General features: G+C 54.4%; 3 protein-coding genes across 3 annotated transcripts; 2 read left to right on the top strand and 1 right to left on the bottom strand.

Annotated features, from left to right (window-relative positions):
• Positions 1–222: 222 nt before the first annotated feature.
• LOC34620492 lies at positions 223–2,430 on the bottom strand. Its single transcript, XM_026336769.1, has 6 exons — positions 2,382–2,430; positions 1,861–1,956; positions 1,332–1,689; positions 897–1,274; positions 527–785; positions 223–381 (listed from the first exon to the last, which is right to left on the bottom strand). Exons 1-6 carry the CDS (start codon positions 2,428–2,430, stop codon positions 223–225), a joined length of 1,299 nt encoding a protein of 432 aa, XP_026192554.1.
• Positions 2,431–4,414: 1,984 nt separating this feature from the next.
• LOC34624337 lies at positions 4,415–14,385 on the top strand (the record flags this gene model as incomplete). Its single annotated transcript, XM_026336768.1, is given in 11 exon segments — positions 4,415–4,916; positions 4,919–5,504; positions 5,667–5,689; positions 5,738–6,529; positions 7,130–8,006; positions 8,369–8,459; positions 8,783–9,153; positions 9,390–9,654; positions 10,357–10,426; positions 10,715–11,364; positions 14,101–14,385. Coding segments are annotated over 11 exon segments (4,512 nt in total), but the record flags the coding sequence as incomplete, so codon positions are not given.
• Positions 14,386–18,801: 4,416 nt separating this feature from the next.
• On the top strand, positions 18,802–22,129 carry LOC34623581. Its single transcript, XM_026336767.1, has 9 exons — positions 18,802–18,965; positions 19,214–19,368; positions 19,569–19,664; positions 20,263–20,624; positions 20,718–20,971; positions 21,264–21,321; positions 21,501–21,628; positions 21,738–21,916; positions 22,038–22,129. Exons 1-9 carry the CDS (start codon positions 18,940–18,942, stop codon positions 22,127–22,129), a joined length of 1,350 nt encoding a protein of 449 aa, XP_026192552.1. The 5' UTR covers positions 18,802–18,939.
• The last annotated feature ends 5,571 nt before the right edge of the window (positions 22,130–27,700 follow it).

The raw sequence follows: 27,700 nt of genomic DNA, 5'->3' as shown, positions 1-27,700 counted from the left end.
TGATAGGTGAAATGCCGCAGCACTTTACAGCTAGCTGTGCGACAGCTTCGTTTTGTGCACTGTCAACCCCTAGTCTAGCGCGCAGTGGTGGGGTGGGATTCACGCAAGCCGATTAGTCATGAATAACCGTACAGCAAGCCAGGCCAGTCACGTAAGGACTTGACCTAGTGGGTAGGCTCACACGCATTGCATTCCAGCAACTCAACGCAAGACAGCCTTCCTTCATTCGAGCCGCCACACACAACTTGAAGCCGAGCGACCTCTTTTTTCACGGGTAGCGGCTTGTCGAGGTGTGCTGGCGTGTCTACACAAAGGGGACTCACTAGGGCCTCTCGCTAGGGCAGCTTCAATGGCGAATTCTTCGCCTTCACTCTCAGGGATCTATGTGCACTATTATGCCTGGGGGCTATGTACACCGGTGGGGTTGTGGTGGTACGAGGGAATCCGGTAGCGCATTCTTCAATGGCATCATTTGGTCAGACAGCCAGCTGCTCACCCCCTTAGGGCCCCTCTAAGCCTTAGAAACCTCCCTTCCCCACAAAAAGTCTGGACATAGGTTCTCTTCCACAGGGCGGCTTCCACGCCTCAACACAGCTCTGCATTGTATCAACTGAGCTTCTCCCAAGCAGGTTGTTCTGGTGTGCTCATCATGATTGAATTCTAGAAGCGTGTATCGTGCCGGAAAGTGCTTTCTGCAGGCTGCAAACGCGGCCAGACTCGATTTCAACTGGCTTGAGGTATGGACACCAAGATCCCTGAGTGCGCACAGACCTGCGCTACTGTATCTACCGCTTCAAGAAAAACTCACGCCGGAGGATTAGCATTGTGGTGAGCAGATGAGGCGCAGCACTTTCGACACGAGATCAACTACATCTCTATTCGGCTAGCCTGTTCACTGCTCTTCCTCGCTCGAGCTAGTGGTATCTTCGAGGGCCTCCCCCCCTGCCTCGCTTTCCGTGTCTTCGTCCGGGTCGCACTCCGGCTCAGCGCAACCGCATCTGCAGTTCACCACGCTACTCAGATACTCTTGCAAGGAGAGCCTAGGGCCCCCCCCCCCCTTGCTTGAAGCCCCTTGAAAAACTCCTCTAACTCCCCCAAAGCTGTCGCACTCACCAGAGTCCGTGACACACACCTGCACATTGGGGAGGGGCCCCTCCGCCTCTGAGGCTCCGTCGGAGTCTTCGCCACTGGTGCTGCCTTCGCTGTCGCCGCTGCTCCTGGCGGGGGAAGCTGGGTGCCAGCTCTCGTCGCTAGAGGAGGCGCTGCTGCTTTCGCTGTCGCTGCTGCAGCGGCGCACTCGCTGTTGCTGCCGAGCAAACAGAGCCAGCTGCCTTTCTTGTTCGCTTCCTAAGGCATCCCTTGCGACGGCCACGTCTCTGCACCTTACAACGCAGCAGCGTCGATGCTCTGTGTGGCAGCAACTGAGGTGGAGCAGCACGCAGAGGAAATCCAAGCAGCAGCTGCGCAGCTCTTCATATACTCCCATCGCGGCAGCAGTGCCTCCAGCGTCTTCTGGACTGCCCAGCTTCTTTCTTCGCTTCACGCTGCTGCCGCCACTCTGAGCCGGCTGCTCTTCATCTGCAGCGAAGGGATCCCACAACACGGAGTCGTCGTTCTTGTTCTGGAGGAGCAACAACTGCTGCTCCTGGTATTCCTGCTGCTTCGGATCAAGGGGGAAGGCTGCAAGGACTGCAGCGAGTTCAGCAGCAAGCCTTCTCCGAGTCTCCCTCCGCTGCTGAGACTTAGCAGCGACTGCAGCGGCGGCAGCCGTTAGGAGCTGCGCAAGGCGCAAAAGCAGCACATCCGGCAGCAGCACGCGCAGACGCTGCAGTAGCAGCTGCTCCGCAGGGTTCCCCTCGCGGTCTCTTAGCCACCAGCGATACTTTTTACGAATCGCTAAGGCGGGGGAGGGGCCCTCGAGGGGCCCCCCAGCAGCAGCGCGAAGAGCCCTTTGCACTGCATGTACACCCCAGACACCGCTGGGAGAGCAGCAAAGGGATCCGCAGCAGCTGCTGGAGCAACAGCAGCCGTTGCTGCAGACAGTGCTGCCACAGCAACCTAAACAAGGCATCGAACGACGTTCCTGCTGCTGACGCTGCTGGTGTTTCACGGGAGTAGAACTGGTGCTGCCTTTCCTTGGAGTGAAGGGGGAAGCAGCCGTCGCGGCTATCGTCGCTGCTGCCGTTGTAGCCGCAGCAAGGGCCCCTCCGGGGAGGGGGTATGCGTGATTTTGTCTGCTGCATCGCTTTTTTGCCAGAGAAACGCTGCCTCTGGTGCTGTTGGTGCTGCTGCTGCTGTTGCTGCCTCTGGCGCCGTCGGTGCTGTTGTTGTTGCTGCATTTTGCAGCAGCAGCAGCTTCCGCTTTTGCATCTTGCTGCTGCTGCAAAATGCGGGGGCTTTGAAGGACTGTGCGGAACGGCCAGTCCTCATCGTCATCGGTGGCATCTTCGAAATCTGCGCGGGAGCAGCGGCACGTCGCACTGCCGCAGCTGCTTGCGGAGCTGTAAAAAAGCGTCTGGTAAAGGAGAGCCAGGATGAACTTGGAGAGGCACTTGAGCGCGAGCGATCGAGCGGCGAAAGAGACGCCTCGGATGTACCGCGGGTCTATAGAGAGAAACACACGAATGCCAAATTCTTGGGAAGCAAGTAAGCGATGAAAGCGGCCAGCAAAGCCGTCTTTGCCACGCATGCCACAGTGCATCACGCGTTCGAAGACACCTCTGTAGGGGTTGCATTGCCAGCAGCTCATAGGAAATCCCTTGTTGATGTTGCCTTGGTCAAGGGAAGAAGGCGTGTCTGAGAGAGAAGCAGGGTTGGAAGTCTGCTTGCTGCCCGCATGAAAAATTGCGGCCTCTTGTTGCTGCTGCTCTTGCTGCTGCTGCTCTTGCTGCTGCTGCTCTTGTTGCTGCTGCTCTTGTTGCTGCAGGAGATGCCGCATTGGGGAGTTGCTATACTTGAGCTTGAAGGGGTAGAAGGTCAGCGAGACGAAGCCTCTCAAGACAGTAGGCGGCACACGACACCCCCTGATAAATCCGAACCAGCTGCGGCACAGCTGGCAGTCCTCCAGGCAGGTTTGGGGGCCCTCAGGGGGCCCCCCAACCGAGCTGCTGGTGCCCTCTGCTCTTGCCACAAACTTGGGCAAGGAGCGCCTGCACAACGCGTGTGGAGGGCAAATGCAGGCCAGAGGGAGGGGGCCCCCTAAGGCAGCAGCAGGGGGGCCCCCCGACGAGCGGGGAGGATCTTCACGAGGCAGGCCCCCATGAGGCCCCCTGAGGCGTGGGGAAGAGCCTACTTCCTCCCCCATGGATTCGCGCGTGTACAGACACTCTTCCCTCAAGTGCCTGCACTTCGACTCTTGATTTCACACACGTAATGTGGGGGCAAGTCGCCGAAGATCCCTGCTGCTTGTATCAGTCCCGGGGGTGCATTTGAACGCAGCCTGAGGTGCTGCGAAGGAGTTAGATCATCGATGTACGCTGTACGTGCTGCGTTGGATGGTGCACGTGCTGTGGCTCCCCTGAAAGGGCCTCCAACAAGGGGGGGCCCCCACGGTGGCTCTTCGGAGAGAAGCTCGAGGCTTTTCGCGGTTACCCGCAGGAACGCGCAGTTTCGCCGTTGATTCCAGCAGCTTTTCCGCTGGCTCTTGCAAGCGTGGTCGTCTCTGTATATCACATGAGAGCAGGCTGTATATCGAGTCTTAAAAATTTGTGTATGTATAGGTATATATGCACATCACAGGCCGCATGAAGCAACAGGGTTTGAAGCCTTCCCCGCGAATCAAGGTGCCAGTCTTTCAAGGCCTGCTGTAATGCTCGTGCATATTACAATCGGCGGATCGAAAGTTTTGCACTTTTTCCCGCACTTTCGAGGCGTCCCTGCTTGAGATCCTGACGAATTCGCCAAAATATCCTGAGTGCAACGGGTGGTCACGCAGCGGGCCCCGTGGGGCCCCCCTGATGGGGCCCCACCACAGCCTCCTGGGGAACCTTGGGGTCTCTGTAGCTCAGGTGTCGCGACAGCAGCCAACAGCAGAAAAACCTTCCAGAGATGCTGCCTTCTTCTGCGTTCGGAGGTTAAAGCAAGCCATTTGCGGTGTACGGACAGGTCACCGAGAAGCTGCGGCAGGGATCTTCTGCTGCCGCAGGCCGCAGCGCAGGCTCCGTTCCGACTTTTTTGTTTTGATTGCGGCTGTAACTTTGCAGTATCACCATCCATGCGGGCCCTTATGAGGGGCCCACCTCCCCTGCCCCCCGCATCTGCGGGGGGGCCCCCCCCTCTGCGCTTCTTGGCGAGATTCCGCCGCTTTTCTGGGGGAGGCCCCGCGTTCCCCGGAGGCTCGGCAGCAGGCAGGAAGGGAGCGACTGCCTCCGAGGGGCCCCCGAAAAGGCAGCAGCAGGGGGGGGGGGCCCCCTGCTCCCTAGAGGAGGCGCAGCGAGCCTTCGCAGAGCAGTTCGAAGAGGCCCTCCTCCCCCTAGATGAGTACGCCAGTCCTTCCTACAGGCCAGCCGTGCGTGTTGACAAAGGGAGGAGGCTTTCTGCGGCGGCGGCAGCAGCATCTCCTCTCAAGGGCGCTTCCACGCAGGGGCAAAAACAATTCGGCAAACCCCAGTTCAACGTGAAGGGGCTCAAGGAGCATGAGGCTTTGTATCAGCCCTCCCTGTGGCAGCAGCTGCTGAAGGAAGAGCAGGAGCGGCGCATGCAGCGGCACGCGCGCACGGCCAAGCGCACAGTTCGCGTATTGGGAGCAGCAACAGCAATCCACGCCGCGTCAAAGGATGCCTCCCTCGAGGCGAGCTCGTCCAGCAGCAGCGGCGTGGGGATCCCACTGCCTCAGAGTGCGCCCCCGTGTCTCGCGGAAGCAGCGACTGCGCACGAGGGGGGAAGGGCCCTGTCGAAGGAAGCTCTTGAACGGGGGGGGGGGGGCCCAACTGGCGCGACAACCTAACGACCTTGCAGCAAACCTGTGAGCTCAGCGCAAGAATACGGCCTGTGGAAGCTGCTGCTCTCCCCAGAGAGCAGCGCAAGACTCTCTCCAGCTCCTCGGAGGAGCATGCAGAAACGTCGGCTTCTCCCCCCGACACTGCTGCGGATGACGCTACTCTGGAGGCGCTGGGAAGGGGCCCCCCCTCGGAGAGCGACGGGGGAGGCGTTGGCTCCCCTCCCCCCCTCGCGGCTTGCGACGAGCGGCACCTGCTGGCAGACGCGACGGGCGAAGCTGCACGGACGCTCACGGCTTCGCCACAACTTGCTGAGTTCATCGAGACAGAAAACCCCATCGCTAGAGCGACGCAAGCCGCGGGTATGCGCCAGGAAGTCTGGGAACGGCTCTCGCCACAACATCTGCACACGCAACAACGACTGTTGCGAGCTCGCACTCCAGAGGATATTCTTTCTGCAGTCGGTGCCGCCTTGGAGGCAGTAGGGGGGAGTCCTACTGCTAGAAACTCCGTTGCCTTCGCTCCCCCCGGCGCACAGCCGAGTGTATGCGCAGACAGTGCAGCATCGTCATCAACAGCGAATGCAACAATAATCCCATCATCTTCAACAGCGAATGCAACAATAATCCCATCATCATCAACAGCGAATGCAACAATAATCCCATCATCATCAACAGCGAATGCAACAATAATCCCATCATCAACAACAAATGCAACTTCCATTGGGAGTACAGCTGGTGCTTCCGCTGCAAGTGCGCCCTCTTTGGATTTGGCAGCAACAGAAGCAACAACAGAAGCAGCAGCAGCAGCAGCCACTCGGTCCCGGCTGTCTGTGGAGTTCGGAATGGATCCAATCAACGTCGTCACAGGCGTTCACCGTCTGGGCCGCTTGCTGTCTCCCTACAACCGTGGTTTGCTCTTCTCAGATCCTCGTTTCGTCTCCCTGATGGCTGCAGCGCGAGAGTCTCTGCCCCTTTTGGACTGTCAAGGCGTCTCGAATCTTCTTTGGGGTCTTACAAGGGCAGAGCACACACCCGCGTGGCTGCCGCAGCTGCTCTCCCGTTGCGCCGCTCTGAGCCACGACATGTCTCCCCACCAAGTTGCCACGTGTCTGTACTGCCTCGGCAGACTGGCACTGCCTGCAGCAACCGCCGAGGAGCTGCGGGAGGCGCTCCTGGAGGCGTCTTTTGCCGTGGTTCCGCAGCTGCAACGACCACTAGACCTGACGTGCATCTGCTGCGGGCTCTCCAGACTGCGCGTGAAGGATTCACGGCTGTTCGGCGCCTTGGCGGTGCGAGCTCGTGCCCTCTTGCCTCAGCTTTCCACTCCGGAGTTGGCTTCAGTGGCGTGGGCTTTCGCAGCTTCCGCGTTCTTCGACAAAAGCCTCGCTGCTGCCATACGACGACGAGTTGAAACGGATGCCGAGCTGTGCTCTCCAGGGGATGCCGTGCAGTTCGCGTGGGCGTTGGCGCGCATGGCTGAAGAGCCAGTCGATCTCTTCAACTACACGCTGACTCCGATCATCAGAGGCTGTCTTCCCCAGCTCAACGCCAGACAGCTTGCTACGCTTGTCTCCGCCTACGCGCAAGCAGGTAAGCGCTTGGACCAGGTCGTTCTTCCCTCTCCCTGTCGAGGAGGAGGGGAAGACGCGCTCTCTCCTGTCGCGCTGCTCAACCGCTCTGCCTGGAGAGTGCTCCCCGATACTTTCTTCCCATAAGCCATAGAGCGAAGAAGGCGCCTAGGGGCACATTGGGAGTCCCCTCCTCTCCGCCTAATTGGAGGCAGCAAATTCGCCGCTGCCATGAGGGCAAACACCGAGATCTCGTGCTGCTGCAGAAAGCACGACTGTGTTTGGGGCCGTCCGCGTAGAGCAGTGAACGGGAGGGAGGCATGCAACGAGGGAGGGAGGCATGCAACGAGGGAGGGAGGCATGCAACGAGGGAGGGAGGCACGCAACGAGGGAGGGAGGCATGCAACGAGGGAGGGAGGCATGCAACGAGGGAGGGAGGCATGCAACGAGGGAGGGAGGCATGCAACGAGGGAGGGAGGCATGCAACGAGGGAGGGAGGCATGCAACGAGGGAGGCATGCAACCGTAAAAATCACACACATATACACACACACACACATACACACACACACACACACATATACACAAACATACACACTTTGCCTCTGTCCATGTGTGCTCAGGCGTGCAAGACAGGGATTTGCTGTCTGACTTGAGCGTGAGCTTGCTGCCGCATTTGTCTGCGTGCACGGCTCAACAGCTCGCAACAGTGGCAGTGGGCTTTGCAGTTTTAGGGTTCAGCAATAAGGAGTTCATGGGGGCCCTCGGGCAGAAGGTTCTGAGCCGTCTTCCCACCTTCTCTGACAGGCAGCTGGCGCGAACCGTCTACGGCCTGGGAGTGGCGGGGTGTCTAGACACCCGAGTGCTAGACGGATGCTGCAGCAGGCTGCAGGAGCGGCTGCATGCGCTTCCTCCGGAAGGCCTCGCGCAGGCTCTTGTGGGGCTTTCCGAGGCGGAGTACCTTTCGCATCGCGTTGTGCCTCAGTTGTTGAAGGCTGTGGGGAAGAAGGTGGAGAGTCTCTTTGCCGAGGACTGCGTTCAGCTTCTGCTGCTGCTGAGCAAGCTTGGTGACAAGGGCGCGCCGCAGCTTCAGCCGCAGCTCCAGCAGCAGCTCCAGCAGCAGTTGCAGCAGCAGCTGCATGCGAAGCTCAGGGCCCACTGGTGCCTGGACTGTGAGAGCTTGAGTGACATGTTGTATGCGTTGCAGCAGCTGCGGCTCTCCGACCAGCAGCTGCTGCAGTTGAGCATGCGACGTGTGGCTTACCTCCTAGGTCAGGCATCCAGTAGGGAATTTCTGCGTCTTTTAGGTGCCTGCGCTGCCCTCCCTGCTGAAGACCGGCTTCTCGTTCGCACGCACATACATCGGCGTCTGAAAGTGCAGGCTGCGCTGTCTACTCACCTGGAGAAACTCTCCGCGATGGCGGCACTTGATCCCGACTCGACTGCCGCCCTCCTGTTCGCATGCGCGCAACTGGGGTTTGCTGATGACGCTGTTCTCAAGTGCGTGCGAGCTAGCTAGCATACGGGGAGAAAAGCCAGTTCCGATGAGGTTCTTCTCGTAGGCGCAGAAAGAGCTGCCGTGCAATTGCATGCATCCATACGGAGACTGCCTTCCTGGCCTGTATGGACACTTCAGAGTCTTGCGCCGCCACTCGTAAACACTCGTCTGGTGGTGGTGTGAGGGGCAAAAAAGTTTGCGGACGCTGACAAGGTCGGAGGGGCCCCCTCCCCCAAGGGCCCCCTAGGGCCCCCCGGGGCCCCCCTGTCTGCTGGCGCAGAGGGAGCGCAGCAGTGCAACGCAGGATGGAGAGAAGCCACACCGCATGCAGCTGCGTTCGCAATGCGTATACGTGCATGCGCAGGATGGCTGGGGGGCTGCAGCACAAGGTGGAAATGGAGGGAGAACTCCTCTCGCTGATTTCCCTGTGCCACTTCCTTTGGGCAAACACTGAGGTGTGAAACAGGAGAGACTGATGCTTGCTCCGAGAGGCTTTCCTTTTGCTGCTGCTGCAGTGGGGTGGGGGAGGCCCCTTGAGCCTCCTCTTCTCCCCTTCTCTTCGCCCCTTCCTCCTTCCTCTCACCTTCGCGCTTTCCCGTTCCTCCCCATGTCGAGAAAGCTAGGCGTAGAGCTTTTCTGTGCTTCAGGGAGAGCTTTCCACAGCAGATCACGACTAGGCCTGCGGCGCCTGCCTGTGCGCACAGACGTCTCGGCAGGTCTGCGCTGCTCGTAGCACCTCTTTTCGTGGAAGTCTGTGCTGCGATCTGCCTGCCTGCAGATGCACATCAGTCTAGGCTGGACCCGCAGCGTGCTGCGCTACATGCTGACGCGGCGGTATGGGGAGACAGAGACTCCTTCTTTCTCTGGCGTGTCTCTTCTTGCCCCAAAGGAGCGGGAGATGTTTTCTGCGGCTCATGCCCTTGGCGGATACAGAGGCGGCGAAGTGCTCCCTCGCCTCCTCTGCGCAGGAGGGGAGGCTTCGGCGAAAAAAGGAAATCCTCAGGACGAGGATGAAGGCAAAGAGGAGGAACGTGTGCAGGACGCTGCAGGCAAAACTGCCCTTGCAGAGAGTCTCCTTAGGGCCGCCTTCTCCTGCGTGTCGCTCGGTGAAGAAGACCACTTGCTGCCGCTCATGGAGGAGGTCGCCTCGTGAGCTGAGTTTTTCCTTCTCAGCCAGCGGCTGCTGCTGCGAGAACAGACATGCTGCTGTTTGGCGCAAGCACCCTTCCCACTGGAGCGCCGCTGCCGCTTTGTCCAGTGGGGCCTCGCTGCAGCGAAGCGTTTGCATGCGTGCGTTTGCATGCGTGCGTTTGCATGCGTGCGTTTGCATGCGTGCGTTTGCATGCGTGCGTTTGCATGCGTGCGTTTGCATGTGCGCCTCTCAGGCTGTACGGCAATAGACTGCCCTCCGACTTGCTGCTTGCCCAGCAAGTCAGTCTGCATGTCTCTCGATTCGCTGGACCCCCCCTGGCAGGAGAGCCACGCCGCCCCTCCCCGCAGCTGCGAGAGTGGCTGTCTCTGGTGTTAGGTGCTCCGCGATACGATGTATACCACAAGGGGGCACCCCGCAACAAATACGGCCCAGGAACGTCTCGTCTGCGCGTCAAGGACTATAATTATGATGCTTGGCTGTCTGAACCCCTCATTCAAGTCGGGCGCCCTTCGCTCTCCGCCCCTAGTCTCCCCCTCACCCCTTCTCGATTTGTTTTTGCAGCTTCGCAAGAGCGCGTTGAGGCTCCCCGCTTGAGACTGCAGGCGACTCCTCATGGGAATGACCTCTGCAAACTGCTCTAGCGTCGATCGTCTTGCTTCTTGTCTAGCTGCCTGAATCCCTGGCCCTCTACGAGCGTGTCTGCACACGCCTACCCGCGCAGAAGCGCTCTTGCGAGAGGTTGCGTGGGTGAAGACGAGAGAAGGGCAGCGCTGTGCAGCATGGCCTACACGCTCTTTATTTACCTCGTGCTGTTGGGAGCGGCTTTGTGTGTGTGTATTATGTGTGTGCATGTGTCTGTGTGAGTGCCTCCGCGCAGATGAAGATTCCCCATAAAGTCACATTTGTGGTAGGCGGCATCTACCGTGTCAGCGCGGCTTTCCCTTTGGAAAAGCATCTCATAGATGTTTTGACCTTCCAGGTAGGGAAAGCCCCTCCTTGCTTCCTATATAGGAGAAGAGCTCTGTGGGCTCCTCTTCTTCTTTTACGCATCTGTTTCACCGTTTAAAAGGATCACCGAGGTGTTCGAGACAAACCAGGCAGTGCATAGCTACCCCGAAAGAGGGCCTTGGTGGTGAGGAAGCGTTCTAGGCAGCCCTCGGGGTTGATGAAGTGCTATTCGCATGCATCCATTGTCTCAGGATTTACTTGCTCCTTCAAGCAAACCGACTGCCAGTGCAGAGCTTCGGCAAAGGCAGCTAACCTTCCTCGGTGCGTGAGACCGTGGGTTCGGGGTTGTGTGTCTCGCGTGGAGACGCGAGCCTTTTGCCACATTTTGAGCCTCCCGAGTGGCACTTCGTTTCGAGGGAAGCGTCGGGAAGGGGAAGACTCGAAAGAAACGCTAGCAGGAGGGGCGGTAGAGGGGGTGGGGGCAAAGAGCACGTGGAGAGACAAAGACAGACTAGAGCCGATCCTGGCATGGACATACACAGGAAAAGGCAATTCGACCTGGGCTGCCAGTGCTGCAAAACACCTCGCTGGCACTGTGTGCTGCTGCAGGGTGGACTGTGCACTCTGTACACTTGCGAGCTTTATACAGCGCAGTTCTTGATCGAAATCTGCGAAGTTTTGTTGCCCAGATCGCTGCTGCATGCTGCCCGGAAGCCGCAAGATTTGTTTCCTTCTCGCCCTCCCCCAGCCAGACGCAAGGGCCCCCTGAAAAAGCCGCGAAACAAGATCGCTCCGTGAGTGCCTTCTTGCTCGGTGACACGGGGGAACTTGAGGCCTTTCCGTCTCTCCAAGTGAGGCTCTGCTTTGCTGCCGACTGCCGCCCTTGTCGCCCTCTCTCTGCTGCCCTCCTTCCCCTGCTCTGTCGGTCCCTAGTAGAGCTCTTGGCTCAAGTGCACGTCCAGCGCGGAAGCTCTAGGCACATTCCCTGGCGTTGTCGCACGCAGCGGGGCAAAATAGAGCTCCTCGAGCTCGCCGACGACGACGACACAGAAGCGCAGAGTCTCCCTAAGGCATCACGCCGTCTGCAGGACCCCCTGGATGTTTCCGAAACTCCCTCTAGCGCTCCCGTCTCTCCGGAGCAGTCGCGCAGTCTCTCGGACAGACTTCAGCGTTCTGATGCCCCCCCTCCCCTCTCTGCTGTGAAGGCTGCTGAGCCAGACTGCACTTTGGAGGCAGACGCTCAGGAGACTCTTCGAGCCGTGGAGGCACTGCAGCAGATCTACGGGCACACAGGCAACCGCTGAGGATTTTAGGGCCCCACGTAGCGCAGGGGCCTCTTTGGGGGACCTTTTACAAGTTGGGTGTAGGTATTTTACAGTTTCGAGTTCGGCCGGCGTTGTTGGATAGGCTGTGTAGTATTTCGAAACGCGAATAAATACGCCTGCGCGCAAAAAAGCTTGTGACGCCTCGCTCTACCTGCCGATCCCTCTCCCCGTCTCCTCCCCCACGTCATCACTCTCTGGCATTTCCACTATGACCCGCCGTCGATACTGAATTCAACACCCTTGCTAGGAGGCGTTCTCACGCATGCACTCCTCCTAAGGGGGGCAGGCCACATTAGTTCAAAGACGTAGAAAGTAAGCCCTCTCAACCAACCAACTCTACAACAGGGGGGACCCACTGGAACGGCCACATGCGATAAAAACGGCGCAGCTCAGCTGTCCTTGTTTGAGACAGGGCAGCCTGTATGCGGCTCCTAGGGATGCCACACTAGCTGCTTACCACACAGTCAGAGCCTCTCTGGTAATCAGGAACGATACATGAGCTCTGTAGCTCGTTGGGCCGATGCTACTAGGCCTGCCTCCGCCGATGCTGGCTTTGATTACAGGCATCAAACAGCTGAGCGGCATCTACGATTTACCTTTCCAATTCGCTCAGTTGAGCAGCCGAAGGCAAGCAACGCGTTGTTGCGCTGCGAGCTGCATGGAGTTGCCTGCAGTCTCCTTTTCGTCAGTCGGGGGAACACCAGTGCGGTGGCAAACGCGTTCAAGCTACGGATTGTTTGTCCAAAGTCACTCGAAAATAAGAGTCATCAACAAGGATCGCTTGCGGGCCCCAATGTTTGACTCACAATTGGGGAGCCCTCCCGGGGTGTGCCTTTCCCCCGACCCTTTACAGCCATCGAGCGGTGTATATACAGCGCAGCACGTGGATGCACATACAAAAGACCCTCTTTTCTGAACCTAGTGGTCGACGGGAGGACCGCTCAGGATGACGCTTTTGTTAGCAGCCTGCCTTCTTTTTACAACAGCACATGCTTCAGACTGCAACGTACGTTGGGCCTGCAAAAGAAGCCAGTAAATTGTAGCAGACCGAGCGCTCCTCCCCCTTTCTACAAAGCCAAAGCGACGTCTGCGTGAAAGGCGCCCCTTCTGTGGCTGCTACGAAGCTCAACTCGGGTGCCTGTAGAAAGCCGCAGGATTTCCAGTGCGCGTAGGTCCTTGAGCATCTTCCAGCATCCCACGGCCGGCTGCTTCCGCTAGCGCTGCAGCTTGGCGCTTCAAGTAGCGCTGGAAGACGGCAGTCTAATGCAGATCCAAGAGACATCGCCAGTGAGAGACAAACTGTAGCATAAGCAGGAGTGTCTAGTACACTGGGTGGCTGCGTTGAGGCATGGCCCTCTGCTCCACCTCTAGAGCTGAGGGCTGGAAACAGGTGGCCCTTTGGTATGTATTTGCTTGTCGCTCACTGGGCGCAGGAGACTCCTATTGCTATGACTTGCAGAGGCACCAGAGGGCGCGATGCTGCAAACACCAGCATGCCAAGCACTGTGTTGTGCCCCCGGTGATAGAAAACTTTAAGGCAACCCCAATAAGAAGGCACTTCGAAAGGGCTGGTAGTCTGCTGCATTGTGCATATTTCCATGGGGGCTTGACGCAGCCGCGGCAGCTGATGGTCACTTTTTTTACCACTACTGAGTAAAGGCAAGGAAGGGTAGGAACCGGCTGAACGCATTTGATCACTGAGAATTAGCGGGTCTCGCTTCGCTGAAGCGATGGCTCTTTACAATTCATCGGTTGCCAGGTTCATCAGCTGTGAGAGGAGCTAGGCGCGCTTAGCGAGTGCAGCACGGGGAGCCCAAGCTATCCCTCTCTCCTCACGCCAAAGCCCGTGGGAGCAGGCGCATCATGGAGAGGGCGAATACCTCTAAAAGGGCACTCTCACTAATTTGGGCTGAGCATGCTTTAAGTTTGGAGCTATGTCTTTCCCGACAGATACGTTAGATGCGGAATGCGACGCCAGTTAGGCGAAGGAACCCTGGCGCATCCGCTCACAACTGTCCTCAGCAAAACAGCACCAGGCGAAAAAAGAAGGAAGCGAAAGGACGCTTCCGGTCATCTAAACCCTCTATACGGCCAGGAAGGTACACCGCGTTCCTTTTAGTGAGGCGTTTAGCCACGCACTGACGGTGTGTCATGACAAAAGCGCTCGCTGTGTGGCTATGGCACTGCGAATACAAGATACACTACCGCCTAGAGCCCCTGCTTTTGTGCGAGAGAATGACTCCTAGCCCTTTAAAGAGTAGCGTAGCCTTTTTTGAAGCCTCCCGGCCGCGTAGGAAGACCGCGCGATTCAGAAATCGTAAAACGTGTCTCAGAACCAGTCCGTTCTCCCTGCCCATGACTTGTGGCAGAGCTCAATGAGGTCCCCGGGAAGCACGAACTGCTGCCCCCCATTAAAAGTACTCGGACGGCTATTTAGTGCGCACAATGGCTGGGCGTCTGCTCCCCAGGTGGCAACTCTGGACCGGCTTGCCAATGCGGACTGGGTGCAAGAAGTGGTCGAAAGGCGCATGGAGCGTTTGCGCAGCCCCCACCAGAAATAGGAACACATTCTCAAAGTCCATTTTTCTTCGAGGTTCGTATTTTGAGTGCAGGCGACAGTTGTGTGAGGGCCCCTACCCTTTCACATGCCACACAGGGGCCCCCCTCCAGCCCCCGAGTCTACTACGGCTATACGCGGCGTATGCGAATCCAGAGGTCCGTGGCAGCCAACTCCCCTATGACCTTCCAGCAATTCTGTTTGATTGGACAAATTTGAGCATTTTTCTAAACGTATTTTCTGGATTTGAGGACAAGAAGGGCGCAAGGGCAGCAGGAGACGCGGAAGTAGCGGCAACCTCGCATGCCGACCCGCATCAGTGTAGCGGTGCTGCTGCAGCAGACGCTGCCAAAGTTGTCGAGGAGCCACATAAGCCCCTCCCATTTCTTCTTCTGTAGAGACATCTGTTCCCTAATCACAGATTGTTTACATCTGGGACCTGCAGTCGCTGCACGGAGTAATCGCGCTTGCCACGCTGCTAGCACCAGCGGCAGAAAGCGCAACTGCAGCAACACCAGAGGCACCGGGAGTAACAGCAGCAGCAGCAGCAGCAAATGCAGCAGTTGCAACGCCACCAGTAGCGCTGACCTCCTGTCTTGACTGCCAACGCCGCTTCGCAACTCTTGTCTTTCGCTTTGGCTTGTCTCATCCCTTCCCGCGACTCTCTCAGACTCCCTGACTTGGCACCCTGCACTTCGAAGATCTTCTTTGCCGTCGCTATCCTGGCGCTTCCAGATCTTCCTACACTTTCAGGACTGCGCTGCGCACCTCCCTCTGCCTTTGTACCTCCCCCCCTTTCCTTTTTTTTCACCGCTACTAAACGGGGGGTTCCCCCTTCAGCAGTAGACAGCCACCTAGCGCAGGTAGTGTTACTACTGCTGATTCACAGGAGTCGCTTAGAGCCTCCTGTCAAGGGGGAGGCGCTCCAAGTGCTGTTGCACGACCTTCCCAGTCCCCTCCTTGTCTTCGCTGCTATACACATACATACGTATATATATATATATACATACATATACATACGTATACATGTATATATATATTTATATACATCGCGCGCATCATCATCATCGACGCTTTTCGGAATTCCTTGCCCATTGACAGCCTTGGACCTTGCTTCGAAACGGTTTCTTCAAGCCTCAGGCGGGAGAAACACAGGCTTCTTTTTTTCTTCCAAGTTTGACTTCTCCCCACCCAGAACGTCCTTGGCACTTCCCCCTTTTCAGCTCTTTATATTTTCATCCGATCTCGCTAGTTCCACGCAGCCACCTCACGTTCTTCCAAGGCTTGGCTTGCGTGCACTGCCAGATTTTTCGAGGAAGCCTCTGTCGCACTGCCTTCGCTTACCCCCCTCTCCCTCCTACGACCAGTACGGGTTGAACCTCCACCAGCAGCCTGACTACCACCAGCCTGACCAGCATAATTATCGCCACAATCATTATCAGCACCACAGCATTATCACCACTATTATCACCACCATCAGCATTATCGACATTATTCTCACCACCACCAGCATTACCCCCATTATCATCACCACCATTATTACCACCACCAGCATTATCAACATTTTATTACCACCACCAGCATTATCAACATTATTATCACCACCACCAGCATTATCAACATTAATCACCACCATCTGCATTATCAACCGTATTTTTACCACCACCAGCATTACCCCCATTATCATCACCACCATTATTACCACCACCACCATCAACATTATTATCACCACCATCAAACCCTGCAAGAGGCTTTAAGCCTAAGGCGCTCCTGAGCGCAGGATGGCCGATGATGCGATCATCGAAAGTCAGCTGCCCTTGGCTGTGTCGATTTGCTTGGCGCTGCTGTGTGCAATTGGCAGTGCCATCTTTTCTGGTTTGACTCTTGGTACGTAAGCTAAGCCTCCTCTTGAGGGGGGGTGTCTATGGACGGTGTATAGGGCCAGCTCGGGGAAAAGCGGCATGCATGCGGTGGCTGGCTTGCTGACGCTTTCGCTCTCGCATCTGGTGGGAGGCGCTTCTTTTCGCACAGCCTAGAAAGCCCTCATGACGTCGAAGCAGCTGCAGGAGGGACGTATGCATGTGTGTATGTATGCGTGTATGTGTATGTGTGTATATGTGCATGTGTATGTGTACGTATGTGTGTGTATGTGTATGTGTGTGTATGTGTGTGTATGTATATGTATGTGTATGTGTGTGTATGTGTATGTATGTATGTGTGTGTATGTATATGTATGTGTATGTGTATGTATGTATGTGCGTATATATGTGTGTGTATAAATGTGTGTATGTGTGAATGTATGTGTGTATTTGTATGTATGTGTATGTGTATGTATGTATGTGTGTGTATGTGTATGTGTGTGTATGTGTGAATGTATGTATGTGTGTGTATGTATGTATGTGTGTGTATGTATATGTATGTGTATGTGTGTGTATGTGTATGTATGTGTGTGTATGTATATGTATGTGTGTATGTGTGTGTATGTGTATGTATGTATGTGTATGTGTATGTGTGTGTATGTATATGTATGTGTGTGTGTCAATGTGTATGTGTATGTATGTATGTGTGTGTGTCAATGTGTATGTGTATGTTTGTATGTGTCTATATATGTGTGTGTATGTGTGTATGTATGTGTATGTGTATGTATGTATGTGTGTGTGTCAATGTGTATGTGTATGTTTGTATGTGTCTATATATGTGTGTGTATGTATGTGTATGTGTATGTATGTATGTGTGTATGTATGTGTGAATGTGTTTGTGTATGTATGTGTGAATGTATGCGTGTATATATGTATGTATGTATGTGTGTGTGCATATATGTGTGTATATGTGTATGTGTATGTATGTGTGAATGTATGTGTGAATGTATGAATGTATGTGTATGTGTATGTATGTGTGTGTGCATATATGTGTGTATATGTGTATGTGTGTATATATGTGTGTAAATGTGTATGTATGTGTGAATGTATGTGTGTAGATGTATGTGTGTGGAGTTGCATGCGTGGGTTGTGCGCAGGGGTGGGTCCCAAAGTTGATGGGTGCAATGGGGAGGGAGATTTGGTGGTGTGTTTTTGCGACTTAGGGTTGTTGACGCTGGATCTCGTGCAGCTGAAGCTGGTAGTTGATAGACCAAAAGAGAGCAGAGCGGACGAAGCGAATGCGCGCTATGCTCGGAGGATTCTGCCATTGCGAAAAGACGGCAATTACTTGCTGGTTACCCTCCTTAGTGCCAATGTGGCTGTGAACGCAGGGTTCTCTTTGCTTTTGGGGGGTCTAACTGACGGGTGAGAGCCTTGGTTTGAGGCAGGCACCACATTCCTTGGAGACATTTCCAGGAGAAATGCTTGTATGAAAAGGCAGCAAACAAGCGCCAGCAGCAACAGCTGCAGCAACGCTGTGGCGGCAGATTGTTGACAGGGGAGGGATGGATAGGGGAAAAGGCTTCCTATGTATTGCGACTCTGAGAATTTCGCGGTTTGTTTCTTGCCTTTGTTGCGCAGTCTTGTGGGCTTCTTGGTATCGACTGTCGTGATCACTTTGTTTGGCGAGATCCTCCCCCAAGCTGTCTGCGCGCGTCATGGACTGCGTGTGGGAGGCAATCTCTCATGGTTTGTTTGGTTCTTAGAGTGGCTCCTGTATCCTGTGGTGAAGCCAATAGCGCTGATGCTGAATTGGATGCTGGGTAAGGAGGGTTGAAAGGATGGTGGACAGACCTCATGGTCTTGGTGGAAGGGCGCCTTTCTTGATGCTACTGGTGGTGGTGGTAGTGGTGGTTGTGGTGGTAGTGGTGGTAGTGGTGGTAGTGGTGGTGGTGTTTTCGTTGCTGCTGCTACTGCTGTTTTCGCTGCTGCTGGTAGTGGTGCTTTCGTTGCTGCTGCTGCTACTGCTGTTTTCGCTGCTGCTGCTACTGCTGTTTTCGCTACTGCTGGTAGTGGTGCTTTCGTTGCTGCTGCTGCTACTGCTGTTTTCGCTGCTGCTGCTACTGCTGTTTTCGCTACTGCTGGTAGTGGTGCTTGCGTTGCTGCTGCTGCTACTGCTGTTTTCGCTGCTGCTGGTAGTGGTGCTTGCGTTGCTGCTGCTGCTACTGCTGTTTTCGCTGCTGCTGGTAGTGGTGCTTTCGTTGCTGCTGCTGCTACTGCTGTTTTCGCTACTGCTGGTAGTGGTGCTTGCGTTGCTGCTGCTGCTACTGCTGTTTTCGCTACTACTGGTAGTGGTGCTTGCGTTGCTGCTGCTGCTACTGCTGTTTTCGCTGCTGCTGGTAGTGGTGCTTCTGTCTTCACTGCGGATACTGCTGTTTTCGCTACTACTGGTAGTGGTGCTTGCGTTGCTGCTGCTGCTACTGCTGTTTTCGCTACTGCTGGTAGTGGTGCTTGCGTTGCTGCTGCTGCTACTGCTGTTTTCGCTACTGCTGGTAGTGGTGCTTTCGTTGCTGCTGCTGCTACTGCTGTTTTCGCTACTGCTGGTAGTGGTGCTTGCGTTGCTGCTGCTGCTACTGCTGTTTTCGCTACTGCTACTGCTGTTTTCGCTGCTGCTGGTAGTGGTGCTTGCGTTGCTGCTGCTGCTACTGCTGTTTTCGCTGCTGCTGGTAGTGGTGCTTCTATCTTCACTGCGGATACTGCTGTTTTCGCTGCTGCTACTGCTGCTTCTGTCTTCACTGCGGATACTGCTGTTTTCGCTGCTTTTCTGCTGTTTTTTGCTGCTGTGGCATTCTATATCGGATTTCTTTTGTTCCTTGTGTCGTCCTATCTTTGAGGGACCCCCTTCTTTCACAGCGCATGCGGATCTGCTTGTGTGTCTCTTTTCAAGGAGAGGATCTTGGCACAATCTACGATCGAACGCAGCTGCGTGCTCTTGTAGACTACCACGATAATGTCGTGCATGTCCTCACGAGCGACGAGGCTCGCATCCTTAAAGGGGGTCTGGATTTTGCATTTGTTAGGGTTGACAAGGTTATGACGCCTCTTGATCGAGTGTGCGGGTAAGCTTGCCGTTTACGGTGTATCTGAAACTGGATGGCTAGAGAGGCTTTAAGGCGTTTTATAGACCAGACGGGGGGAAGGAAGAGGCCTGGGAGGTGTGCTCCTGAATACCTAACTACATATACGTGTATGTATATTATGAATATATATGTATATATATGTCTATACATCATGAATATATATGTATATACATGCATCTATATATACAAACATATGTATATACATATGTATGTATGTGATTTATTAGGCTGGAGATTGACACAAAGTTGACATTTGATGTGCTTTCCCATATTCTCTCATGTGGATTCTCAAGAATTCCAGTTCTAGATCGTACTACCCCGCAATGCATCGTTGGTTTGCTCTATGTCAAAGATCTTGCTTTATTTGATCCTTACGCGGAAGGTGAGATCAGAGGTGGTAGGGGCGTTCTTGGGGAGGCCAGAAGACTTGGCTCTGAAAAGACGGGGAAGCTGGAAATAATATTAGGACTGTCTTCTCAGCATGGCAATATTGAGGATCTAAAAGCATCCAGATGTTACGAGGATTTCAGGTTGTTGAAAGTCTTGCGTGTTTAATGGCGTGTCGTTGTGTGTTGCATGCAGTTGAGGTGCGAACCCTGCTGCATCTCTTTGGTCGAAATGTTTATGCTGTTGACGAAGACACAGCTCTTCTGGATTTGCTAACTGCATTTAAAAAGGGTATGAGGATGCATTCAACCCCTTAGGATCTCTAGCCGATCATGAGAGCAGCCATTGGACGGCCGTGAAAATATCGATGACTCTTCTTGTATGGAATGTGCTCCTGCACACCTCAAGTATATATATACATGTATATTTATATCTATGTATGTATCTGTATATATGTATATGTATATATGTATATGTATATATTTATATGTATATCTATCTGCATATCCGTTTCAGAAGGACTTTTTCCTGCTGCGTTTTCGTTTACAGGAGCTTGTTTGAGTGTGTGTTTTCGCATCTTTCCACGTGTTGCTGTTTGTGCGGTGGTGTCTGTCTCCCCTTTGCACTTTCTCGCCTCTGGCGCGAAGAAGAAGGGCTGGGGCACCCAATTTTGTTTTTTTCCGCATTTTTGCCGTCATCGTGACTTTGAATCGTCCTCCCTCTCGAACGGCTGCATGCACCTTCTCCCCCTCTTTTCCCCTGAGAGGGCACCGCCTCATCGTATTGTACCGCGATTCGCGTGATATTTTGGGGGCAGAGAAAATTTTTCGTGCGTCTGCTCAACCCTGCCTGCTTTCTTTCCCTCCTCCGTCTGTCTCTCTCTTCGCAGGCCATACGCATTTGGCCGTCGTGAGGAGTGTGGAATGTGTTGGTGTTGGCGATCCCTATTACCGCCACGTCGGCATTATTACTTTGGAGGATATCATCGAGGAGATCCTGCAGGACGAAATTCACGATGAATTCGACCACGACAAGCAGCAGCAAGCGGAGGCTCCGCAGATTGTCGGTCCGTCCTCTTCGGCGACTGCAGCGAAAGACTCCAGGCGACAGCTCGCCGCACATACTCCCGAAGAAGCAACCTTGATTGCTTCGAAAACGAAGCCTTCGCAACAGCAGGCAACGAAGTGCCCCCCGGAGGACTCAAACGCCCCCACGGGAGCTTCCAGTGCAGTCATCATTCAAATGACAGCCGTGAAAAGGCAAGCCAAGGGTTCTTGGAAAACGCTGAAGAAAATGTTTTGGGAGGCGGCGCCCAAGGAAACCGCCAGCGTCTCACCGACGCAGCAGCAGTCGCAACAGCAGCAGTCGCAACAGCAGCAGCAGTCGCAACAGCAGCAGCAGCAGCAGCAGCAGCAGCAATCGCTGCTGCTGCAGCACCAGCGAAGGGGGGTACTTGGAGAAGACGCGCATTGGAAGAGTTGTGACGGATGTCAGAGGGCGCACATGCTGGGCTGTGGTCTCTCGAAGGCGCTATCTACCGACAGGAGGCCTCTCAAGATGATATCTCCCGTCTATCAGAACGTGTCTCCCCCGAACAGGTGAGACAGAGAAAGTGCTTCCCGCAGAGGCGCGCTGATGCGCTTGCACTGTGGAGGGCGGGAGACGGCTGAGGTGAAAGAAGGGAGAAGGAAAAGTAGTTGGGCAACAAAAGTAGAAGGAGATAAGAGGGGAAATAAAGGGCAGCTCAGAGAGTTCCTTTTCGCGGGGAAGCCTGCGCTATTTAGTCCTCTTTTCTCGCTCGCCTTTTTGTTTCTGCAACCACAAAATCGCCGTCTCGTCTTTACGGGGTTGTTGTTCGAGTCTTTGCGTGTGTGTGTGTGTCTGTACCAGAGTGATTGACGAGCACACGATCCTGAGGGGCCGCATGAAGCTGATCGATCAGTCAGTGGCGAATCCTTCTAGCTGCTGCCGTTGCTTGCACTGGGGGTGCAGGCTGCAGCAGTGCCTTACGTGTGCTGTAGAAGCTGCTCTGAGCCTGCCTCTTCTGTCGTGGCTGCCGAATACATATTTTCTCCGTCTATCGTGGCCGCTTTGCCTTCTCTTTGGGAACCATGGCAATGTCAAAAGGTCGTAGACCACCACGTTCTTCGCAAACATACATGCGAATCAACGGCTAGCGCAAGCGATACACGCATCCACTGTGGGGACTGTCGCTCAAAAACTGCCCCAAAGAGAACCTTTCATAGATATTTCGCGCTAGCTCATATATACATACATGCATATATAGATATATATTTATGCACATAAATACTTTTGTGTGTGTATATGTATGCCTTTTCTTCTGCGAAAGAGATCATGAATGAGTCTTTCATGTGATGTGCAGCTGCCGCATGGGGGCGTCTCTGAGCCGTTCGGAAGCTCTTGCTGTCTCGACGTTCTTGTGTTGCGCGGAGCGCTGTTTCCAGCCCCCAACCATCTCCCCGATGCTGTTGTTGCTCCTGTTGCAGCACATGCGTTTGATCCGCATTCGCTCTGGCGTGCAGGTATAACTGACCCCATCAGCTGCGCTGGTAGCAAGCGCCTCGAGATGAGTCCCTTCGAAGGGCTAGTGGTAGTGAGTGCCTTACGCCACGAGGCATCACATGTCTTTCTTTCTGCGCGCAGATTTTCAGTCGAGGCAGCAGAGCCTATCACGCAGCTCTCGTATTGCAGGTACAATGCAGGCTACTGACTCCTGGGCTGCACGCGTTTTTTGAGGGGGGGGGAGAAGGGGGAAAAAGGGGTTTCTTCATGTGTATTTGAAGACTGCTTTTCAAAAAAAACACACACAAACACATTCTGCTGCTTCACCGTGCGGCATGGCCCTCTTACGGATTCCTCTTCTCGCATCTGGCGATGCTGTTACTTGCCAAAGAGGTGAGTGGCATGCGGGGAGTTTTGCATTTGCACCTGTCAAATAGCTGCTCGATGTCTTTCAGGGACGTCTCAAGCTGGAAGTTGGCAGTGAGCGGATTGCATGTCGTGTTGGTCCGTGGACGACTCTTGGCATGCACGTAAGTATGCCATATATGGCGCTTATCGCTTTTTCTGGCTATTTAAGATTAGTCCTATCAAATTAAGGACTGCTGAAAATGCGTTTCCCTCTAATATAAGGCTTCTCGTCAGTACGCAGCCCCCTTCCCTCTTCCCCCTCTTGCCTGGCTGCCTCCCTCAGCTTTTCTGCGTTCTGCTGCAGCGTAGGGCGCTCTTCATTTCCGTGTTCCTTGTTGGCATTCCGTGCTGTCTCATGCTCCACCGTCTTCTGTTGCAGCCACTGGTGGAACGAGTGTGTGTGTGTATGTATGTATTTCTGTACATATGTATGTATTTCTGTATGTATGCATGGATTTCTGTATGTACATATGTATGGCTGTATGTATGGATGGATGGATGTATATCTGTGTGTATGTATATATGTATGTATTTCTGTATGTATGTACATATGTATGTATGTACATATGTATTTCTGTATGTACTTGTGTATTCCTGTATGTACATATTTATGTATGTATGTACATATTTATGTATGTATGTATATATGTATGTATGTATTTCTGTATGTACATATATATATGTATGTATGTACATGTATATATGTATGTATTTCTGTATGTATGTACATGTGTATATATGTATGTATCTACGTATATATGTACACATGTATGTATGTATGTATCTACGTATATATGTGTGTATGTATATACGTATGTATGGGTATATGGATGTGTGTATATATGTATGTGTGGATGTGTGTATATATCCATGTATGTTTATGTGTATGTATGTATGTATGTACATATGTATTTCTGTATGTACATGTGTATTCCTGTATGTACATATTTATGTATGTCTGTATGTATATGTGTATGTATGTACATATGTATTTCTGTATGTACATATGTATGTATGTACATATGTATTTCAGTATGTACATATGTATGTATGTACATATGTATTTCAGTAAGTACATATGTATGTATGTACATATGTATTTCAGTATGTACATATGTATGTATGTACGTATGTACATATGTACATATGTATGTATGTGCGGATGCAGTGCTTAAGCATGGACGCGATTCCGGAGGCTTTTCAGGCGAAGAGAGCTAGGCTGCAGGAGCTTATCGGCGATCAAGACTTTGCGTCATTCAAGGAAATGGAGGTTCTGAAGCGGCTGACATACGCAGATGCCCCCACGGCTGGCAGCTGCGGCTGTGGGTCGTGCTCTAGCGAAGTCGACAAGGCGGGAGATGTTTTGCGGTTCCGTACTGCAGCCCTTCACGGATACACTGCGCAGCAGCCGTCGGTTCTGAGCAGCAGCAGCAGCAGCAGCAGCAGCAATCGCTGTGACTACAATGGCTGCCAAAGCAATTCCGAGCAGCAGAGTGCCCCTTCGAGGCCGCTTCTGTGGCATCCACGAGTTCTCATCCCTGAGAGCCCCCACCGACATTGCGAGGCAACGAGAGCAGGCGTCTCTGGATGCTTGCACTTTGTTGCGAAATCGGAGAGGCAACAGGAGGCTTCCCAGACGCCAGCCGAACAGAGCCTCCTCCCTATGCTCGGACCGCCTTCCTGGGAAGCGAGCAGCTCTCCGTCGCTCCCAAGGGCGTGTTTTGACGACTTGCCCCCCGATGCAGGCTTACCGGCGCCACACACGCAAGTCGGAGAGGCCGTTTTATCTGCCAGCAGCAGCAGCAGCAGCAGCAGCAGCAGCAAAAGCAGCAGCAAAAGCAGCAGCAAAAGCAGCAAAAGCACAACGCTTTTCCCCCCCACAGGAGCGACGGCTGCTACGGGCAGCAGCCCGGGTGCCGGACTGGAGGGCCCCCTCTCGGGTGTACCAAGGGGGCCCCCCTTCTGTGCAGAAATTTATGCCCCGATATTTGGGGGCCCCACGTCTTCTCCAGTTCCTGAGAACATTGTTCCCCCACAGGCGAAGGGTGCAAGTGCAGCTCCTGCGGATGCTGGTGCTGCTGTCTACTCGCCTGTCAGACGCCTGCCGTTCGCGCATCTTCCTGTGGCACCCTGTCGTTGCCTTTCGGGAACAGTGGAGGGGGGGGCCCCTTCGTCGGATGCGTCGGGGTACGAAGCTCGTGCAGCAGCGCCACTCCCCGAGGGTGGAGGAGAACGGGAAGGGGCTGAAGCAGCTGGGAGTTCCCTGCGTTCGAGAGAAGGTGCCTTTAAGGGGCATGACGCAGCTGCAGCTGCAGCAGCAAGGGCATGCGCAGAGGCTTCTCGCAACAGCAGGAGAGGACGCGGTCCAAAAGGAGGCGAGAATCGCAACAAGCGGCTGGTGTGCAGAGCGTTTCGCGACGGAGTTAGGGGTTACAGAGCACTGCGTAGACATCCGGCTAGAGTAGGTCGTTCTAAGTCTCGCACGGGTGCCTGTGAGGCGGATACAAGGTCGAGAGGTTCCACATTGCTTGAGGCAGCGGCTTTGAAAGCGCGTCTTGGGCAGCCCTTTCAGGCATCGTCAGCAGCAGCAGGAGCGTCAGCGTCAAGGGCCAGAGCTCCCTCCTCTGCGTTCAGCGCAAAGGAGGGATGTGCTCTTGCTCTCTCGGAAGAGGGGGAATCTGGGATTGAGGAGGACAGTAGTGGGAGTGCGTTGACGTCGCGCAGCAGCAGCAGCAGTTCCTCCCTCCGAGATTTGACATCCACGGGAGCTCACGATAAGGAGGACGAGGATTGTTCTGCCGGAGGGCTTGTCGGTGCGGGGGGGGGCGAGCCTTTGTATGGAGGCACAGCGGAGGGGCAGAGCACCCCTGCACGAGTTTTAGTGAGAGAGCCTCGTCACGGAGTGACGCTACCTCCCACGTTAGCGAAGGGATATGTCTTCGAGGATGACATGAGGCAGCAAGCGCACGCTCGACTGCAGCAGTTTCGGGTGTACGCACACTACCCGCTGAGCGCTAGCGCTTCGGCTACAGGAGCAGCAGCAGCAGCAGCAGCAGCAGCAGCAGCAGCAGCAGCAGCAGGAGACACAGGGGCTGGACGGGGTGATACGGTGTTTGACAAGGCTCAAGAGAGGGGTCGGAGTAAGGCAGGACCGTCGACTTGCTTTGAAGGCCCCTTCGCAGGAGAATCTCACGAGGCTGGAGAAGATCCTGGGGTGTCTCTTCAGAAGCAATTGGAAGCTCAGGATAAGGAGCTGCGTGCAGTTGTGCAGGAGCTCTCCGAAGCCATTAGGGGGCCAGCTCTTCAGCAGCTGCTCCTCGAAAGCGGCTGGGGAGAAGAAGCTACGGCTGCAGTAGACAAGTTCTTTGTACAAGCAGAAGAGACGGCGTATTTCCCAGACTTCGGCTCTAGGACTGGTCAGATGAATATTCGATAGATTCGCACTTTTGCGCGGCGCATGCTGCATCACATGGTCCCCTCCGAATACTAAACGGTTGCCGCTTCTTCCTCTGTGGATTCAGAACTGTGCTTCTGGTTGCCTTGCATGCTCCATCGCTGGGGCTTTCTGCCTGTTGCGTTCTTGACTCTTGTTCTCCTGCTTTTCTAAGATTCCCTCATCTGCGTCTCGTCACGTATATATATATATATACAAATGTATATATGTATCTATATCTATGTATATCTATGTATAGGTGTCTATATTATGTATGCATGTATATATGTATATGTGGTTGTGCTGGGGGTCGGGGTTGCGCGCAGACGGGGATTGTCAGCTGCTGATGATCCCTCAATGGCTCTACTTTTTCGCGGTGAAGGCCAGTCTCATTCACCCTCTGTTTCTTTCGTCGAAACAGAAGACGCTCTGCGCAATGAAGGCCCATGGGCGGCCTTTTGAATGCTAAAAGTATACAGGCAACTGGAAGCCTCCGGAAGAGCTGCTGCAGGTGTGGAGTTGCCTACGCCAGCGAAACTACCGTTGGGAAGCTGGCTGGAAGCAGGGGGCGAGTGGGTGCTTGACGCGACTTAAGTCACCCTTCCGACTCGCTCTCCCCTTTCTGGATACAATTTAGAGGCGGCTTTCAAGGCGTCTGTCTAGACGTCTTTCGTCCCCCGTTCGCAGGCAGACGAGCAAGGCTCCCCTTTGGATGGGGTGTCGTGGAGTCCGTCGGACTGCCACTCCGTTATTAGTCTCGCGAAATCTTTTGGGGCTGCAAGGGTCCGCGCGAGTTGCGAAGGGGGAGGCGCATGCATGCAAATAGCACTTGAACAGGGGTGTGTGCAGCCAGACATCTCAGTCTTCTCCCCTCCGTGTACTTCTGCAGGCGGGCACCGGTGCCTTAGAGTGTATATTCATCGCGTTTTCTTTGGAATTGTGGCTTTGCCAACTTAGGAGTAGTTTAGAATACGGGAGCCGTGCAAAAAGTGACAAACACCGCCATTGGCTGCTCCCGCACATGCAGAAAGAAAGAGAGAGGAAGAGAGGGAATGAACAAGATGCCGCCTTCTCGCGTATTTTCCTCCCTCCATCCTTCTACAGCTAGTGCTGCAGGTGCTGCGCTAGCCAGCCCTTGGTAAAAGTGCTGCTGCGAATGCTGCGCATTTTTCCATGGCGCAAGTTTGTTGTGCTCTTACGCAAGACGGGGTTGCACAAGTTGTTGACATGATAACGACCCAGAGATCATAGAGCCGGCTGTAGAGCCTCGCAGCTGCCGCTGGAGCTGGCCTGTGCTCTATCCTTTCCTTCCAATTGCCGTACCTCTCTACAGTAGAGTAGACCGACACAGCACCAGAAGATGCAACACGCATGCACGGAGCCGTGGCGGAAACAGGGCGCTTGCAATCAAAAGCCCCTTGCAGTGCAGCTTGAGCCTTCTGCAGTGGGTCGCTCTCATTTTGGACTTTCGATCTAGGGAGCCTCGAAGTCTCAAGTTCCTCACGAAGGGAACGCATCTCCGCGAGCGGTTCACAAACATACAAGTGCGAGCACTACACCACATGCCTGTGATCCGTAACATCACTGCGAGCCAGGATGAGGGGTGAAAAAGCATCCTTTGCAGAAACCGCTCAGCGTCGCACGCATGCGCTTTTTGTTGCTTTTACAGCTCTTTCCTTGGCTATGCCACTCTCCTATAGCATGCCTACGCGTGCAGGTGGCGCCACTGAAATTAGGGGGAGCGCGTAGGTCCGCAGGAATACAGCAAATTCTGCAAGAACCGGCTCCCCACCTGGTGCCTCTGGAATTGGCGCATTAGGCCCCTCTGAGCTGCTACGTAAGCTTCACACAGAAAAGTCACCAACAGGAGAGAAACAGCGAGGTTGCTGCAATTGTTCATTCAATCTCGAATCTTGGCCATTTGACGAGGTTCAAAAAACCCCCTTGCAGGACTGGTGGGTTA

This window comes from Cyclospora cayetanensis, unplaced genomic scaffold, assembly GCF_002999335.1.
Source record: "Cyclospora cayetanensis isolate NF1_C8 unplaced genomic scaffold, CcayRef3 CcayRef3_contig_147, whole genome shotgun sequence".
In the NCBI taxonomy this organism is placed as follows: Eukaryota; Apicomplexa; class Conoidasida; order Eucoccidiorida; family Eimeriidae; genus Cyclospora; species Cyclospora cayetanensis.
This window is presented reverse-complemented; position numbering and strand designations above follow the sequence as displayed.

Bases quoted from the DNA above. Each gene is read 5' to 3' on its own strand.
- LOC34623581 (XM_026336767.1), top strand. From the start codon at position 18,940: ATGACGCCTCTTGATCGAGTGTGCGG. The intron at 19,665-20,262 runs GTATGAGGATGC...CTCTCTTCGCAG, and splicing joins GCTAACTGCATTTAAAAAGG to GCCATACGCATTTGGCCGTC. The intron at 20,625-20,717 runs GTGAAAAGGCAA...TCACCGACGCAG, and splicing joins TCATCATTCAAATGACAGCC to CAGCAGTCGCAACAGCAGCA.
- LOC34620492 (XM_026336769.1), bottom strand. From the start codon at position 2,430: ATGAGGACTGGCCGTTCCGCACAGTCCTTCAAAGCCCCCGCATTTTGC. The intron at 786-896 runs GTGAACAGGCTA...TTGAAGCGGTAG, and splicing joins AGCTCGAGCGAGGAAGAGCA to ATACAGTAGCGCAGGTCTGT. The intron at 382-526 runs GTTTCTAAGGCT...TAGTGCACATAG, and splicing joins ACTTTTTGTGGGGAAGGGAG to ATCCCTGAGAGTGAAGGCGA.